At 39.8% G+C, this 19,065-nt stretch overlaps 1 protein-coding gene and 1 long non-coding RNA gene across 4 annotated transcripts in view; one reads left to right on the top strand and one right to left on the bottom strand.

The window, feature by feature from the left end:
- Positions 1-19,065, top strand: part of SLC35F1 (solute carrier family 35 member F1) — a 415,003-nt gene that overhangs the window by 374,282 nt on the left and 21,656 nt on the right. For all 3 annotated transcript variants that reach the window (XM_054558780.2, XM_024249202.3, XM_063724968.1), the window contains exons 6-7: positions 685-737; positions 8,423-8,577. In XM_054558780.2, the coding sequence (XP_054414755.1) occupies positions 685-737; positions 8,423-8,577 (208 nt within the window). The remainder of the gene's footprint in view (positions 1-684; positions 738-8,422; positions 8,578-19,065) is intronic.
- The window catches only part of LOC134761549 (uncharacterized), a 42,874-nt gene that overhangs the window by 9,460 nt on the left and 14,349 nt on the right, over positions 1-19,065 (bottom strand). The gene's annotated exons all lie outside the window — the stretch shown is intronic.

Raw genomic sequence — 19,065 nt, forward strand, 5'->3', positions numbered from 1 at the left:
ATGGAAGTGGCACTAGGGTGTCCTTGGCAAGTGGGATATATTGAGGACTCACTGGAATCAAAGTAATGCTGGTGGAGCGATGCCAACACCACCTCCCCATTCTCTTCTAGATCAGTGGTTCTCAAAATATGGTCCTCTGACCAGCAGCACTGACATCACATGAGAACTTGCCAGAAATGCACATCCATGGATCTCACCGGATCTCTGAATCAGAATCTCTAGGGTTGGGACCAGGAAACTGTGTATTTTAACGCACTCTCCAGATGGCTGTCATGTACATTTAACTTTGAGAACCATTGCCCTAGAAAATGCTCAATCAGAAAATTGATTAAACCTGCAAGCACAGACATTTTCTGAACCTCACCATTTGCTTTTCAGAAAGCATCTGTCAAGCAGAAACAAAGGCTGCAGGCAGACTGTTTGGGTGAGAAGGGCAGGAAGGGTTGAGCGCCCCAGGGCCCCATGGCACACCCTCACACACCAACTGGGTCGACCGGGTTCTTCAGGGATAAACCGCAGTCTGCCTAATTAGACTTGCTTCTGCATGACCCAAAATTCTTTCTGAAATTCATCTGGTTGCTTCATTATTTGTATACATCTGATAAGTGGGGGGGGGGGGGGGAAGAAAGAAAGTAGAGTGCATTCTAATCTTGCTCATCAGGTTCATTTTCTTTGAATTTGCAGAGCTATAATGGAGCATAAGGAACTGTTAAAGGTGCCCTGGGATTGGCAAATAGGTAAGGAGTTGGCTCACGTACGATGCTCTTTTTATAACCTGAGAAATGTATTTGAAGAATGATGTGGGTCGGGTGGAGCATAAACAAGGAAGGGATTTAGAATGGTAGGGAACAAGGGAAAATGAAATCCCTTTGTCGTTTCAGGAAATCCTGCACATTCTGAGAGACTAAATTGTATTATTCATAGTGTTTCCTAATTGAGCTTCTGCCCATTATCATCGCCAAGATGCCATTAGGAGAGACACAGAAGTGTGTTATTAGGTTAAACACCAACAGAAAAAAAAAACTGGCCTGAGGCAGTGGTAGCACATAAGTGACAGCAATTTGCCTTAGCCAAGAAACACTAAACTGATGTGACCATTAAAAAGGGCTACTTTAGTAAAGGGAAAAAAACTGAACTTAACAAAAAACCATGAAAGGAAAGAATGTAATGGGCATTCTGAGCCCATAAAAACCTTTCAGAAGGGAGCAGTTTGCACAAAAGAAATGGTTAATTGATCTCCAAATGGATTTAGAAAATACCAGACACGCTTTGAGCTAGTTAATAGTCATCCAGGACTTCTCAGGTTCCACCTGTTTCTAAAACCGCTTTCCTCGAAGAAATTTAGGACAAGGATTTAAGATCCTAGGAGATGCTGCAATGATCAATCTCAGCAAGCCCTAAAAGGGACTGACATTTAATACCCTCAGAAGATGTCTCCACAGTGAGCACAGAAAATGGCTTATGGAATTGCATGGAAAATGTGTGCAGAGTGAATGCAAGTGGCAGGGAGGGGGCTACAGACTCTTCCCCACACTGAAGCTGGCTGCTTGAGCCATCTCCCCCTTATATGACCTTTGATACAACTTTAGCCAAATTCTGTGTCCATAAGGAAACACAATAAAAACATAAACTCCCGTGCGTCACTTTACCTACCTGTCCCCATCCCCTAAGCATATGAGGCCAACTTACTGCAGACATCATTCCCTCTGAAGGCACACTGTGAGCCACAGAATTGTGCCTGACTCTCCCTAGGGGTTCTCTCTAGTGACTTCGAGGGCTGACCAGCCCTGTGTCTCAGAGTCCTGCCATTTAATTTCTCTCCAGTTGTGCTACAGAATTATATAATTAAATGAAAATCAACAGGGCAAGGGGAGAGAGAAGAGGAGGGCAACAGGGAAAGGAAACCAGTTGCGGGTTACAGAAAGCATTTGTCTTTGTGTCCCACAACACCAGAAAACAAAAAACCACAGCACTTCACATGCAGTGGTCCATGAGTATAAATTAATTTTATATTGATGGTAATAGTAATGATCAAAAAGAATTTGTTCTCCAACTATGTGGATGCCATGTGCATATCCACTGAGATTCTGTTATAATTCAGTGTTAGTTAAATGAGTCATCAAAAGATAGTTTTATTCTGAGCTCTCATATTGCCATTAAAACGTCAGTCCCCTATAGTTGAAGATGATGAAGGACAGTGTAAAAGGAACACATTACAGAGCCATCCATTTAATTTCTGATTGGAAATGAGGCCAAAATGGCCTCCATAGCACAGTAGGGTGACTATAGTTAACAATAATTTATTGTGTATTTCAAAATAGCTAGAAGAGATTTAGAATGTTCCCAGCACACACACAAAAATTAATCAATGGTTGAGGTGATGGATATCCCAAATGCCCTGACTTGATCATTACACATTGCATGCATGTATCAAACTATCACATGTACCTCATAAATATGTACAATTATTATGTATCAACAAAAAATGGCCTCGAAGGGGAATCAAATACTCATCTTCCTCTTTCTGAAGCATCTGTAGGGTTGCGTTTGGGATGTGTTTACACCAGGGCCTCCTTGGTCCTCATTATCTCGCCCTGACCTACGGCAAGGTTCTGTTGTTAACTCAGTTCTAGACACATGGCATGCAGGGGATAAATGTTTACTAAGTGAGCAAATGAATGAATGGCAAGCAACAAAGATGGTCCTATTCTTTCCTCTCTCACCTCACAAAATACAGACAAAAGGGAAGCAGTGGAGACAATGGCAGGAGACTTTAAGCTTGGCATTGCACTTTCTTTCTGTGGAACTGGGAGATGGCATAACAGCCACTGCAATTCATGGGCCACAGAGGCAGGGAGACATCAAGGGAAGGTCAGCACCCTCTCAAACCCACCCCACACTCCTTGAGAAGTCACCGGAGAGGCCAAGCTCTGATGACTATGTCCTGGTGGAAAGCTCACATTCTTCTGTTTAGGAGACCAGAATCCAATAAGTCTTCATTTCTGAGCATCTGTCAATGAATTTCTCTGTCTGCCCACTCTCCACATTAGTAATCTAACCTCGTATAATCTCTTGGACAACTCATGTGGTTGCCATTTTATCAAAGTGGAAATATGGTTGTTTTTTTTTTTCCTTGGGGTTAATAAATATGTTTTCTATTTTTTCCTTTGGGATACATGTTTTCTATTTTCTTAACTCGAAGCACTTTTAAAAACAGATTTTGTTATTTTCCTACAACACTGGCCAATTGCAAAATACAGAGCAATTAGAAGCAAGAAGATAATAGTTATTGTTGTTTGTTTTTATTCCATTGTTTTACAGTACTGAACAGAAAGACTGGTTGTGATTATCTAATCAGTAAACTCAAGTAAAATGTGTGACCTAATACAGCTAAAAATACCATCCTGGGGAGCAGGAATGTTAGAGTCACATTCATAAGTCTAATAAACAACTTAAACATTCCCTTTATCCCATGGGTCATACTGTCATACTGTGGGTCATACTGTGCTAAAGGATGTGTGAACAAGTGCAATCGATGTGAAAGTCAAACGTCAGAGAAAAGAAAAAGTGTGCTGGGTCAGTGAGCACAGGCTTGTGGTATGCAGGGGCCTTCTTCACTTTTGATGTTGTGGTTGATGCTTGTCTTGGTTTTGGTTTTAGTATTTTTCCTGGAGGCCAAAACAAAAGATTTGGCCTCTCCCTGAATATGGTATAATGGGACTACAGAGCAGGAAAAGACCTAAAGGATAATTAAAAATACACCTTTCCTGGCCAGGTTCAGTGGCTCACACCTGTAATCCCAGCACTTTGGGAGGCTGAGGCGGGTGGATCACTTGAAGCCAGGGGTTCAAGACCAGCCTGGCCAACATGGTGAAACCCTGTCTCTACTAAAAATACAAAAATTACCTGGGTGTGGTGGTGCATGCCTGTAGTCCCAGCTACTCAGGAGGCTGAGGATCGCTTGAACCCAGGAGGCAGAGGTTGTAGTGAGTCAGGATCATGCAACTGCACTCCAGCCTGGACAACAGAGCAAGACTCTGTCTCAAAAAAAAAAAAAAAATACACTTTTCTTTTTACCCATGTTGAACCTGAGGCCTGGGGAGTTGAGGTGACTTGACGAGCATTACGTATCTGAGCAAAGCCAGCCCAGTGCCCTTTATACACTTAACCTAATGCATATGTTCTGAGAAGTCATCTAACCTAGCTATTGTTTTTAAGAATTACAAATAATATTTTAAAACTCTGGTATATTCAAAAGAAAGAGAAAGAACACCACTGGAATCCCAAAGAAAAAGATGAGATCAAATATATGTAGCCTATACAGACATATAATATATATATAGAGAGAGAGTAACTCTCACTCTCTCTCTCTATATATATATATATAAAATATTAACTGAGGTATTGACTAGAGTCAAATAGGATGTTCCGTCAAAGCCTTATTTCTCTTTATAATAATTAAACAATATAGATGAGTGTTATGTACTCAGAATTTAAAGTCAGGCTGCCTATGTGACCTAAGGGAAAGTTACTTAACCTCTATAAGCTGGTCTATTGCCTGTTTACTCACAGATCCATCTTTTACCCTTTCCTCTGCTCTGCTTATGCAAATCCACATCCCAGTCTTCCTTGTCAACTGGATTCCAGTCAGTTTTGGCCAATGGGAGGCAGTAAAGGGAGATTGGAGGTAGGAGAAAGAAAGAAACCATTGTTTCTCTCTGTGTCCCTCTGTTTGGGGTCAGATCTCCTCTAGATGTGGCTGAGTCTCCTCTGTGATTCTACCCCTGCTGGGCTTCCCTAACTTCTGACCTCAGGTAATGTGGCCTCCCTCTTGTATTTCCCTAGCTCTTGGGTTGTGAGTAACTCCCTGGTATTGCTAATCTTCAGGTTGTCTCACCATCCCTGTTTCCCCATCACCCATTTGAACACCCTTGTAACTTGTACCCCATATAACATATCCTCTATTTAACCCAGTATGGACTGTGTTTCTTGACTCTATAAGCCTATTTCCTAACCTGTATAAAGAGGATAGCAATAGTTATCAGCATTACACTGTTGTGGAGATTAATTACTGTACATAAAGTACATGACACATAGTGAGTGCTCAATCCATATTAGCTGATAATAGTATTTCCCATCTCTGTAGCTTAAATCACTTAAGTGCATAAGGACAAGAGTGACCAAATTCTGTCCTTAGTGAGAGAGAGAACATTCCAAGAGGAAATGTTTATACACATACTCTGTTATAAATGTAGTTACTGCAGCCATTTTGTAGTTGTCAGTCAAAAAGTAATTCAGTTCATTTGTATGATCATGCTGATCAATGGAAAACCCTACCTGGACAGCAAGTTGGACTTTCAGAGGCATTGTTAATGTCCATTAACTATCTAATGTCCATCTAAGAACAGCCAAGGAAGGGCAACGATACTGCATTCCAACTCTCAATTTAATCATGTGTTAACTAGGCTGGCTATGCTTTGCTTGGGAAACATTATATTCACATGCAAAAACATTGGTTGACCTAGTTGTCAATTGTGATAGTGTATATATTCCACTCCTGTCCCCCACCTCTAATTTCTGCAACATTTAAAAATAGGTTGAGAATATTTTAGCTGGAAGCATCATAAGGTAGCCTGGTTAGCAAAGTGCCATGTATTTATTTCCCTACTCTCCTTTGCTCACCAACTGGGCTTGTAAAATCTCACCACTTCTCTGAGTCCTCCAATGATATATCCAGCTCCCTACTGGACAGATCCTTTTGGATAATGCATAAGCGTCGAAAACAACACATTCAAAATGGAGCATTTCATTTCTCCTGAAAACCTGGTTCTCTTTTAGCTCCCTCCATTTCAGTATATGGCGTCACCGTTCACCTAGTTTCTAAATTAGCCAGAACCCCTGGGCATCCTCCATGCTCTCCTTTCCCTCACCACCTACATCAGTCTATCACCAGGGCTTGTTGAGTCTTTACAGACCCAGCTACTTCCCTTCTCTACTGCCGTTTCAAGCAAAACCAAGCAAGCTACCAGCCTCTTTTGCCAGGACTGTGACACCGCCGTTCTAACTGGTCTCTGTAACTGATCCCATACTTTTCTCATTCCAATCCCTTCTCCACAGAGTAGCCAAAATCACCTTTTGAAAATGTAGATCAGATTCTTTTAGTCACCTGCCGCAAACTTCTCAATGGCTTCCTCGTACAACTAGAATAAGATACACATTCCTTTCCAAGACCTGCAGAGTCCGGCATAATCCATTCCCTTCACAATTTTCCAGCTTCCTCTGCCTGTTCTCTTCATTCTGCTCAGCCATTCTGGCCTTGGTCAGCATCTGGGACACTTGAGGCCCTGTCCCTTTCAGGAACTTTTCATGTGCAGGTTTCCTTGGATCCTCTCCTGGCAATCTCCTTTTGGTCCTTCAGCACTCAAGGTAAATGCCACCTCCACAAAGTAGCCCTACCTCACCACCCTGTCTAAAGCAAGCTCCTGACATTCTTTTTAAGAAACACTTGCCTTTCTGCATAGCATTAATAGCAACTCTAAGCTTCTTGTCTATCCTGTTTTTCATTGTTCCTAGCCCATAGCAGAGTGCTCAGGGCATAGTTAGTACTCAGAGAATAATAGTTGAATAAATGAGTGAATATACCAACAGAGCCCACAAGTCAAAGTCCACACAAAATGATGGAAGGGTATTATTCTGGAACTTTCTAACCCAGTCATGGTATTTAAATCAGTGACACCATCAAAAAACAAAAGAAAAACAGAAACAAGGCTCTGGTGCCTAGACTGTGTTCTGATCAAGTTTTATTATTTTTAGTGGATTAATTTGAGGATTGATCTTGTCCCTAGTCTGTTAATCACAGATTTCTTAAGGAGTACCAAATTAATTTTTATGTCTTTTCATGTATTAGTCATAAGTTATGTAATATTTATTGCATTTTTAGTAGTTTGGTTAAAAGGAAAATGAACTACAGGTAGCATGAAACCCACATACAGAAAAACTGTCCGTCTTTAGGGAATTCAAACTTCTGATGGAGAATTAAAAACCAAACTAATATTACTGCGATAGAATCTACACATAGGACTTTTACCTTTCCGAAATAGGAAAGTGGTTGTTCCCCCTTCCTCTGAGGGCACTTCCACCACGCTAGAGGGGGCTGTTGTACTGAGTTTACTTACTTATGTTCAGAATAATTTTTTTGTAGATCTGATGTGGCTTTTCATATGGAATGATGATTTGTGCCCTTAAGCACTTTTCATGTGGGTAAACCCAATTTATCTTTGGATGAATCCCTGGTCTTCATAGTCAGAAAGACCAGATATTCGGTACCTACCAAACTCCCCAAAATCCCTGTCAGAGGAAGCAAATCTGCCCACAGCCCACACCAGACACATTTAATCAAGGATTCCTTTGGAAAGGTTATTTTTGTTATGTTGTAATGCCCAGGCAGACACTGAATTTTAGCACTTATTCTTATCCTATGCCTTATTTTTTCAAGGTGGAGAAACGAGCATTATTATTTTTTTACATTTGCATTGTATCAACATTTGGGGAAAGTATAGATTTAGCTGTAAACTCCTGCTTGAGACCCTACAAAATAGAGTACCCATGTCTAGGCATATCACAGAGAAAGAGAGAGAATTTTTGAGGTTGAGAGATTGGCCACATAGTATTTTAAGGTCATGAAAGCCCACATGTGAGAGTTCACAGTATGCCAGGATATGTGATGGAAGGGCAGGACTCTGTGTTTTGGGTAAGGCAGAACAGAATTCAGAAATCTGGAAGAGACTGACAGATCATCATGTATTCCCAGCAATGAATTCATCCACCCAAGGCCACACAGTCAAGATTCCAATTCAGTATTCTAAGTCCGGGTCTCTTTGACATGCAAGCTCTTTAACTTTAAAGACTACGTAGTTATTCATCATTGTGGGCAATACATGATAGCAAGCAGTTTTGTTGCTATTACTCAAATTAAAAATTAAGAGGTAAAAAAAGTTTAAAAATAGATGAGTAGCACCAAGCAGTTTTGTTGCTATTACTCAAATTAAAAACTAAGAGGTAAAAAAAAAAGTTTAGAAATAGATGAGTAGCAAAAACTGATTACAGCACAATTGGGAGAATTCAAAAACCTTGATTGTGTTCTGACTATCGCCACTAAGAGGCACTCCTTCCCAGAAGAAGCAAAATGTCAGCAATGCAATAAGAAGGAGAAAGTTCATTTTTCACACTTAAATTTTTATTTTTTTATCTTTTTTTTTTTTTACTGTGTTATCCAATAATAAACATCAGTGAATAGGGGGAAAGAGAAACTGCCTTGTGTGAGTGACAAGTGGTGTGCACTCTTCCCCTTCTTTCCTGCTGTGGATGCTGAAGATGCCCTGGAGGAGGCCCTGACGCTGCCTTCTCTTTACTCTTCCCCCAGGACTGCTCTATGTTGGCTTTAGTGCCTGCATGTTTGGACTCTACAGCTTTATGCCAGTCGTCATAAAGAAAACCAGTGCCACTTCAGTCAACCTCTCTCTGCTCACAGCAGACTTGTACAGCCTGTTCTGTGGATTGTTTCTCTTCCACTACAAGGTAAGTTGAGTGAGTGCTCTTTTGTGAAGATGATACTTTGTAGGAAACAATGAACATGGGTAGGAATGCCTGGATGTGAAATGCCCTGATTTTGTGTAGGGAATAGGAATGTAACTGGGTGTGCTAACCTCAATGATTTAGGTATTCACATTTCAACTATAAGACAGAGACATTTTGTCCTATGAGATCAGTAACTATGGACAATTGATAGTAAAAGATAAGAAACAGCCATAAAGGAAAGAGCTTTTGAATACTGGGGACAGTTTTCCTGATAGCATTCAGCCCAGAAGCTACTCTTTTTCCAATATGAACCTAGGAAGAGTTGTACAATTCCCAGACTACAGCTGCAAAATGGATTCTGCAAAAGGCCTTGGCAGAGTATGTTCTCTTTGGAGAAAAGACACAATTCCTGCAGTTTCTGCTTTGCAGATATTTTTATAGCAAATATGAATGGAAAATGCTAATGCACTAGAAATAGTTTTTTTACTGAAATATTGGAGTTTGAGTAAAGGAATGTAAAGAGATCATGTGAGGCACTTGCAGTGAATGCATCAGCCCTGAAGAAAAGAAGAAACTGTCCAGTCCAAAGATGTCAGCCTCTCAGAATGCAAAACTCTACCCGCATCTTTACCATAGGAAGGCATGACTGATCATGGCACACTGAGGTCAGATCCTACTCCTTTTAACACCACACTCGCTGCTGCCAATAACAATCAATTAGAATTGACATGTGAGAAGATACCACTTGCCATTCCTTAACAAGTCCTATAAGACAAGAGTCAACAGGGACTATGACCCCGTGTGAAACAGGCCAAATATGGAATGTCCAAGCAGATAAGACCAAACTTGGACAGCTAAAAGAAGAAGAGGCAGAAGAAAAGAGACACTACTCCGGCCACTTCTAGCCAAGTTCCTCACCAGTGGTATTACAGCCACCATCTGCAGCACTCAGGGGGGGCCAGATGATGGGGCACCTTGGTGGGCAGAGCATCTTCATCCAGATGAAACTGGGTGTAGATGTTCCTGGAGCAACAATAAGCTAAAAAGAGCATGTACTTGATATGACCAGGGCAAAGCAGCTGAAGTGAATAATCAGGATTACTACTGAGAGAAGCAAAAGTCATAGCCAAGAAACCGATGCAGAAGGGCAGACACGGGTGAAAAAGAGGTTACAAACGAAGCTAGTTAGTAGCTGGGAGGATCCGAAACAGATCTGAGAGATGGTACAAGTTGAGAAAGTGGCTGTGACAGCAGACAAGAATAAAGTTCCTATTTTTCCTCCAGCTTTATTGAGGTATAACTGAAGACTAAAAATTGTACTATATGCAGTATTTAAGATGTACAACATGTTTTTTGATGTATGTATACATTGTGAAATGTTCACCACAATCAAGCTAATTATATCCATCGCCTCACATAGTTACCTTTTTTCTGTGTGTGTGTGTGTGTGTTTGTGTGTGTGTGTGTGTGTGGTGAGAATACTTAAGATCTACTTTCTTGGCAAATTTCAAGTACAGGTTACCACTAACTATCATCACCATGCTGTATGTTAGGTCTCCAGAACTTACTCGTTTCATAACTGAAAGTTTGTACCCTCTAGCTATCATCTCTCCATTCCCCCAACAAGTTCCTATTTTATATGGAGCCTTTTGCCCAATACAGTGGCAAAACCAAGAGCTTAAAGAAAGTATCTAGGACTGGGCAATGTTTATTGTTTGCAATTTGTTTTGTCTGTATGGAACAAGCTGCTTCCCAAGCTACCTTGGTCCTCATAAGGGTAAAAAGCAGGATCACAATATATTCCTCTCGTGCTGCTCCTAACCAGTGCTGGGAAGATCAGCTTCTTTCAAAATCCCCCTCCTCACACACCCAGTCATTTTCCAGAGCTCTGGGGAACACCTGGCTATGGGTTCATCCTCACAGCAAAGTGGCCACCAATATTCTTCTCTCCTCTTCAGTTAAGCATCAACATCTAGTCCATTACTTGGTGTGAACTCAGTTCTTAGCAATTAATCTTGTAATTTGCTTTATAAGCTCTGAACTAGAAGAATCCCTTTAATCTTCCTTAAGGGAAGATAACCAAAATCTATTGTTCTGCTGAGGACTGCAGTCACTGCTTGGGTGGTTCGGACCCAGGTCAGCTCCCAGCATGCCTGAGAGCAGTGTTCCTGAAAGTCTGGTTTCACTGGGGTGCTTGATAAAAATGCAGATTTGTGGGCCACACCCCTAAGCCACTGAGTCAATATCTGGAGATGTGTCTGGGGAAGTCTAGTTGGTAACAGGTTCCCCCTGGCAGTCTGGTGCCCTCTGAGTTTGAGACCCACTGTCCTTGATAAGAGTGTACTCGAACAGTGCCTGTTCCTATCTAAGTCTGTCCTTTCCCACACTTCCACTGATGTGGGGTTAAACCTGGGGTTCCTCAAATTTACAAGCATCAGAAAATGAGAGGGCTGATATGCTAATTCTCTGCAATCCATCCTCTCCTCCTATCATTTGTATGTTACTACTCATTGAGGATAAGTAACTTTGCTGAAGAGGAAACCATGTAGTAACCCCTCATTATGCCATCAGAAGGGAGGCTGTGTTATCTGAAAATTAAATTACTGTATTCACTAATTTAGAATTGTAATGGATATTTTTATTTCATACAGCAATGATTTGGGTTTTTTTTTTTTTTGGTATGGCAAAATACACATACATTTTGTTACTATTTGACAGATACATTTTCTTAAAGCAGGGATCGATCCAACATAGTAGTCATTTCTTCTAGTTAAAATTTATTTCTATTGCCTTTTTTAAAATTAAACTTTGAATATAATTGTAGATTCACATGCACTTTTAAGAAATAATAGAGAAAGCCCAGTTAACCCCTGTGAGCCCAAGTATCTGAGATAGGTCTCAATCAATTTGGAAAGTTTATTTTGGCAAGGTTAAGGGTGCACCCGTGACACAGCCTCAGGATATGGTGACAATATGTGCCCAAGGAGGCTGGGGAACAGCTTGCTTTTTATACATTTTAGGGAGACATAATACATCAATCAATATATGTAAGATTTACATTGATTTGATCTGGAAAGGCCAGACAACTCAAAGCAGAGTCTTCCAGGTCACAGGTTAGATTTAAACATTTTCTGATCAGCAGTTGGTTGAAAGAGTTATCAATAGGAAGGAATGTCTTGTTTACCATAAGGGGTTGTTAAGACTGGGGTTTTATCATGCAGATGAAGCCTCCAAGTAGCAGGCTTCAGAGAGAATAGATTGTAAATATTTCTTATCATATTTAAGGTCTGTGTTGATGTTAATGCCAGTTGGCTCTTCCTGAATTCCAAAAGGAAGGAGAGTATAGTGAGGCATGCCCAACTCTCCCTTCCCGTCATGCCCTGAACTAGCTTTTCAGGTTAACTTTGGAATGCCTTTGGCTGAGAGGGAGGGTTCATTCAGATGGGGGGGCCTTAGAATTTTATTCTTGGTTTACACTCTTCACCTAGTCACTCACCCCTAGTGATCACATCTTGCCAAACTGCAGTACAAAAAAACCCCACAAAACTGTAGTACAATACTAGGATGTTAACACTGATACATTCAACATCCAGAACATTTCCATCAGCACAGGAATTGCTCATGCTGTCCTTTATAACCACACCTACTTCCCTCACCCACCCCCAGCTCCTCAAAATCACTAATTTGTTCTCCATTCCTATAAATATGTCATTTCAAAATGTTATATAAATGGAATTACACAGTATGTTACCCTTAGGGATTGAGTTTTTCCACTCAGCATAATTCTCTGAAGATTCACTCAGGTTGTTGCATACATCAGTAGTTTATCTTTTTTATCACTCAGAAGTTGTCCATGGTGTGGATATGCCACAGTTTATTTAACCAGTCACCTGGTGAAGGACATCTGGGTATCTCTACTTTTGACTATTATAAATAAATCTGCTATGAACATTCATGTACAGGTTTTAGTATAAACAGGAGTTTTTATTTCTCAGAGATAAACGCCCAAGAGTACAACTGCTGGATTGTATGATAACATGTTTAGTTTTTATAAGAAACTGCCAAACTATTTTACAGAGTCATCTATTGTCTTTTATTACAAAGCAATATATATCCATTGTAAGAAAGTCGGAAAATGCAGATAAGTGCTCTTGTGCATTGGTACCATTTTACAGTGGATGTATATTTTTACAGTGCATATATATTTTACAGTTTATATATTTTTAATAAAAATTTAGTTATACTATCCATGGTTTTGTCATATGATTTATTTAAACTTAACATGTATATGTTTCCGTATCGTTTAATGTCTCTATATTATGTAAGTCTAAATTTGTGTTTCTCAACTCTGGCCGTACCTTACAATCACATGGAAAAAAATATAAAACATAATCATGCCTAGGTTCTACCCAAGAAAGCAAGATCCTGATTAATTGGGAGCAGATTTTTTAAAAGCTCTTCAGATTATTCATCATATATGCTAATATACAGCCAGAATTGGGAGTCACTAATCTGTAATATTATTTTAATGGCTATACAGCATGCCACAAAATGGTTATACTTCCATTTTTTTAACCCAGGGTTCCTTAACCATGGCGATGTTGATATTTTAGACAAGACAATTGTTTGTTGTGGGGGCCTGTCCTTTGCTTTATCCCTGGCCTTGATCTACCAGTTGCCAATGGCGTCCACCCAGTAGTGAGAATCAAAAATTTCTCCACACATTGCTAAATATTGAGAACCACTGATTTAACAATCCTTAATTATTGATTTCAGGTGTTATCTATTTTTAGCTAATAGAAATAATCTGGAAAATTAGCTTCTAAGTTTTTATTCACATCCAATATTTCAGTGTTTTTTTTTTCAAAATAATTTATATGTAAATATACAAAATTGACTTTTTTATTTCTAATTTGAAACAGAAATCTTTAAAATAATTAGAGAATTCTACTGACCAAACAGGAGCCCTACACAGAAGCAGTACATGCAAAGCCATGTTGATATCATGACAACCAATATTAGGACATAGACATATGCTATATTTCTTCTTTCCCTTCATTCTCATTGTACTTAATTGATACCACACCACTTAGCTCCTGAATAAACACTACCTTGTATTGTTTTCCAGTTGCTTTATGAACAATCATATTTAGTATCTGCAAAGAAATAAGCAAAATACTCAATTAATTTAAATCCAAAAATTAAAAAAAAAAATTATTTGCCTTAAAAAGTCTCTAAAAGGCTTTTCCAGGCAATGCTTGAATTTAAAATCAAGTAGTCATTTTTTGGAAAATTCATGTTTCATCCTCAGGGCCCTACTTCCTTGTCTCTAACATTGGCCTTGGGATCTGCAGGTGGAGAGCCAGTACAGGGAGAAGGGTAGCACTAAGAGGACCCCAGGTTTCCCACCACAGCCACATGGGCTATCTCAGAAAATCGACCTTTTTTTTTTTTTTTTTGAGACAAAGTCTCACTCTGTTGCCCAGGCTGGAGTGCAGTGGCACGATATCAGCTCACCACAACCTTCACCTACCAGGTTCAAGCGATTCTCCTGCCTCAGCCTCCCAAGTAGCTGGGACTACAGGCAGCGCCTACTGGGACTACAGGCGCCACCATGCCCGGCTAATTTTTGTACTTTTAGTAGAGACAGGGTTTCACTATGTTGGCCAGCCTGGTCTCGAACTCCTGATCTCATGATCCGCCCACCTTGGCATCCCAAAGTGCTGGGATTACAGACATGAGCCACCATGCCCAGCCAGAAAATTGACTTTTAAATAACATTTATTGAAGTTACTTTTATCATTATGAGCAAATTATGGCCAATGCAAAAATCTTGGTAAATTTTGTAACATTCAAAAATGGTTATGGTGATGGTATGGGAGTGGGAGAAGCAGCTGTATCATACATATATATATATATATATATATATATGTATATATATATAATATACACACACATATATATATAATAACTGGGAAAAGCTGTGTGTGTATATATAATATCTTTGGGAAGATACATGAAAAAAGTCTATTTTGGGGAAAAAGTATTTAAATCCTTTCCCATTTTTAAATTGGTCACTTGTCTTTTTATTATTGGGCTGTAATAGTTCTTCAGATATTCTGGATACCAGACTCTTATCAGATATATGGTTTGCAAATATTTTTCCCATTCTGTGATTGTCTTTTTACTTTCTTGCTAATGTCTTTTAAAACACTAAAGTTTTAAATTTTGATCACACTTTAAATTTATCTATTTGGTTAAACCTATATAAACATGAAAGGAACCAAGTAAATGCCGCTGCTGCCTTTGAGCTGCCAGGCATTCCCTGGTGGCTTCCATATACATCTCCTCTCCTGGGCTGTGAGTAATAACTGCTAATTGCCTGGCATTGCTCTAAAGGGATAGTTGGAAATCACAGCCTTCAGGAGAGGCATCTTTAAACTAAATGAAATGTTGTGTGGAAAAGGGTTTAGTCAGCAAGCTTAAACTGAAGAGTTTAAAAAATACTGATGTGGCTGGGCGTGGTGGCACACGCCTGAAATCCCAGCACTTTGGGAGGCCGAGGCAGGTGGATCACCTAAGGTCAGGAGTTCAAGACCAGCCTGGCCAACACTGTGAAACTCCATCTCTACTAAAAATACAAAAATTAGCTGGGCATGGTGGCAGGGGCCTGTAATCCCAGCTAGTGGGAAGGCTGAGGCAGGGGAATTGCTTGAACCCGGGAGGCGGAGGTTGCAGTGAGCTGAGAGCACGCCACTGCACTCCAGCCTGGGCGACAGAGTGAGACTCCGTCTCAAAAACTAAATAATAAATAAATAAATAAAAGACTGATGCTTGGGTCTCCCTCTCACCGATTCTAAGCACCCAAGCATCAGAGGTTTAAAGGCTCCCCAGGTGTTCCAGGGTGCAGCCAGGGTTAGACCCCTGGTTCAGACTTACTGTACATGGCTGCAAGCAGGTAGAACTTGGACCAAAGGGTGAAGGTTGCGAGCTTATTGCTAAATATAAAGACACATTGTTAACAAGTAGCTGAAAGTGCAATAGACTGTCTTGGGAAGCAGGAGTTTCCATGGCTAGAGGAAGCAGACACTGATGTGAGAGAGTACCGAGGGGCCTCAGCTTCTGTGCTGAGGATTGGACCAGTGACCTAGTAACCTCCGAGAGCTCACTTGGTTTCATTATGGTCTACAATTACAGATTATTCTTTAACTTAATGATGATGTTTTTAAGCAGCTTTCTGGTCTGGTTATAAATATCTGCATGTTGGAGGGGAGGGCTAGTTTTTCACAGATGTTGCTTATCCATGCAGAACTAAATAACTAAATGAAGCTCGCCTGCCTAACATTGATTATTTGGGTGTTTTTTTTTTCACTTTCCACTCTTGGAAAAAATCCATTCCTTTTCCCTCCCATCATTCCGCTGTCTGCAACAGCTCTGCCTCTTGCGCTGACTGCTGTGCTGACTGGACAGTAAAACCCCATGTTCCCGGGAAGCAAATGACCTAATTCTAAATTCATCTATCTGAAAGGCATAGTGCTTCTGCAAACTCTAAATCTTACAAGACTTTGAGAAGTGCTTACGTATTTCTATTCTTTATTACCTGACAACATTATTGAATCCAGAGCAGTAAATCTATAGCCATCCACAGAAAGCACAGGAAATCAGCTTGACTGGGCCTCAGAGACCCCCGAAACCAAGCCCAGGAAGAGACTGATATGAGGCTTTTCCATTGGAGGGTGTGCTGGCTTTTCAAGGTCAGAGCTTGGTCTGAGGTCTATCATCTTATAAGTATTGTACAAACAAGACACTGTTGAAATTGAAAGGGTGTTAGTTTCCTATTGCTGCTGTAACAAATTACCACAAATTTAGTGGCTTAAAAAATCACCCAAATTTACTATCTTACAGTTCTGGAAGTCAGAAGCCTACTTGGGCTAAAATCAAGTATTAGCAGAGGTATGTTGGTTCTGGAGGCTCTAGGGGAGAATCCATTTCCTTACCCTTTCCAGCTTCTAGAGGCCACCTGCATTTCTTGGTTCATGGCCCCTTCCTCCATCTTCAAAGCCAGCAGAATGGCATCTTCAAATCAGACTCTGCCATGCCTGCTTCCCTCTTTTGGACCTGCTATTATACTCAGCTCACCCAGATAATTCAGGATAATATCCTCACCTCAAAATCCACCTCTGCCAAGTCCCTCTTACCTCATAAAGTAATATATTCACAGGTTTCAGGGATTAGGGTGTGAACATCTTTGGGGGATTATCATTTTGCCTACCCCAATGGGACTAGTAATAATTCTACCAGGACAATACTAGTATACTGACTAGAAGCCAGGCCAGCTGGGATGTGTGGACATGTGGTTCAGAAACTGTCTGGACAATGACGACACATTCTCTGCCTACAGACACTATGCTCTGTTGAATTTCCCAACTGATTTTTAAAGTAGTTCAGGTATCTTGCTAGCATGTGATTTTAATAAAGAAAACACTAAGTCATGTGGAGAGAGAATAAATTGGAGTGGGAAAACTATTTCAACCTCTGCCACATAAAGTGTGAATTAAGCAGCATGGTGTGGCCAAAACAGCATGGACTTCAGAGTCCAAGGAGCCTAGATTTAAACCGGCTTCTGTGTATGCTTTAAGTTATTTGGGCCAGTTACTTATTCTCTCCAAACTTTAAGGTGATGAGATTTGCCTTATGGAGCTTTAGAGGGGATTAAGTTAAATAATGTATAAAAGGTGACCAGCAGTGATACAGTTCTCTGCTTAAACATATGTTTCAGGATTAGTAATTCCTATCTCATTACATTTTTGGACTATTAACCTTATTTTACGATTTTGTAACTAGATGTAGTGCTTAACAATTTTGTATGAGTTCTCCCCAACTTTTTTCCTGTTTGAAAAGGCAAGCCTGGGGTCTCATGCATAAAAATGTAGAAAACATTGTATTAGTCATTTTCCACTGAATTCTTTGATTCCTTTGTTGCTTACCATAGAATTTTTAGGTGACAACCAGAAATACAAAACATCTGAGGGTTGTTAAATACCAAACAGTTCTTTCACTGTATGCCATCGTGTGCTGAACATTCTTCAGGAAAATAGCAGCTGACACGAAATATACAGAAAATTCCTTTTTGCCTGACATTTAAATGACGATGGCTTATTTCACGCATTTAGTATTAACATGTCAAGGCTTAATATTGCCACAAAATTGTTGTAATAAAGTTGAGAGTAATTTCATGAGAACATATTATTTTTGCAACTTTATTAAAACAAACTAGAAACTAATAGACAAAAATTAACATCATAAGTACTCTCCAAGTCCCCTTTAAACACTTCACTTGGGCCATTGGTTTATATGGCTCTCCATGTGGAACAGCCTGAAGCCACAGATCATCCTATTTGAAGAATATCTTAGGAAGGTATGGGCTCCACAAAACTATTCTTGCATCAGGAAAGTGTTTTTATCATACAAATAATTACTTAAAAAAAAAGAGAGAGATTTCAAAATCATTTATCCAAAAGGCAACTCCAACTATTCTGGGTAATGTGATTAATGTGAATTTTGTAGGATTTCATGTGCATGTTTTCATTAGAAAACATTCTGTATGTCTTAGTCTCATATTTATACCAGGTAATTTTTAAATAATTGCTTTGAGTTACAAAATAATCAGAAAAGTTTTTAAATGTCAGCAGCCTGTGCTGGCAATCCAGGTGACATCCTATGAGGACAGGTGTAGAGCTCCACGGTCCACCCTGACCCTCCCCGTCAGCTCCTAAAATTATATCCCACATGTGCCAGCTTCTCTTACTGTTTTGTTGTGGTGGTTGTTATAAGAGATTTGGCAAGCAAAGTTAAATAACTCTGGAACTGAGGTCATTATAATAATATATTATTATGTATTAAATTTAAAAGAATGATATCCAGACAATATTTATTTATTCTGTACCTGTTATGTGCCAGCTACTGTTTTGGTGCATAACTTTTTATTTATAAGTGAAGATGATAGAAACACCAAAAATCACCAGGCAGATTAATGCAAAGGATAAGGTTCCAAAACACTAAAACTTTAGTAGACAGCAATTTCAACTATCCGTAACATCTGAGTCCCAATGCCAGAGAGTTTACAGAGACTGGAAACTTTCATTAAGAGTGGGATCTTTCATTAGACATGAATCAGAATCCTGAGCCAAGCAACCCTGTTGATCCTCTGTGGCAGTGAGCAATCGCAGTAATGTCACTGCACTTGAAAACTAGGGCAGGCAGCCTCAACCTGCAGCAGCTGATGAGCATAATAAAAGCAATACTTCACTTCTTATTTTTTAAAATGCCCTCATAAGCCCGTTAGGTTTCTTGTATGTAAAAATGACATCTTAAAAGGCTATCGATGTTAAGCTCATAGTGCCCAAATGTAATTAGAAATAGGAGATTTAAAAATTAATACTTAGCCTTTTGTGACTGTACAATACTTTTTAAAGTATTGCTAGTGAG

The sequence above is a fragment of the Pongo abelii genome, chromosome 5, assembly GCF_028885655.2.
Source record: "Pongo abelii isolate AG06213 chromosome 5, NHGRI_mPonAbe1-v2.0_pri, whole genome shotgun sequence".
NCBI lineage: Eukaryota > Metazoa > Chordata > Mammalia > Primates > Hominidae > Pongo > Pongo abelii.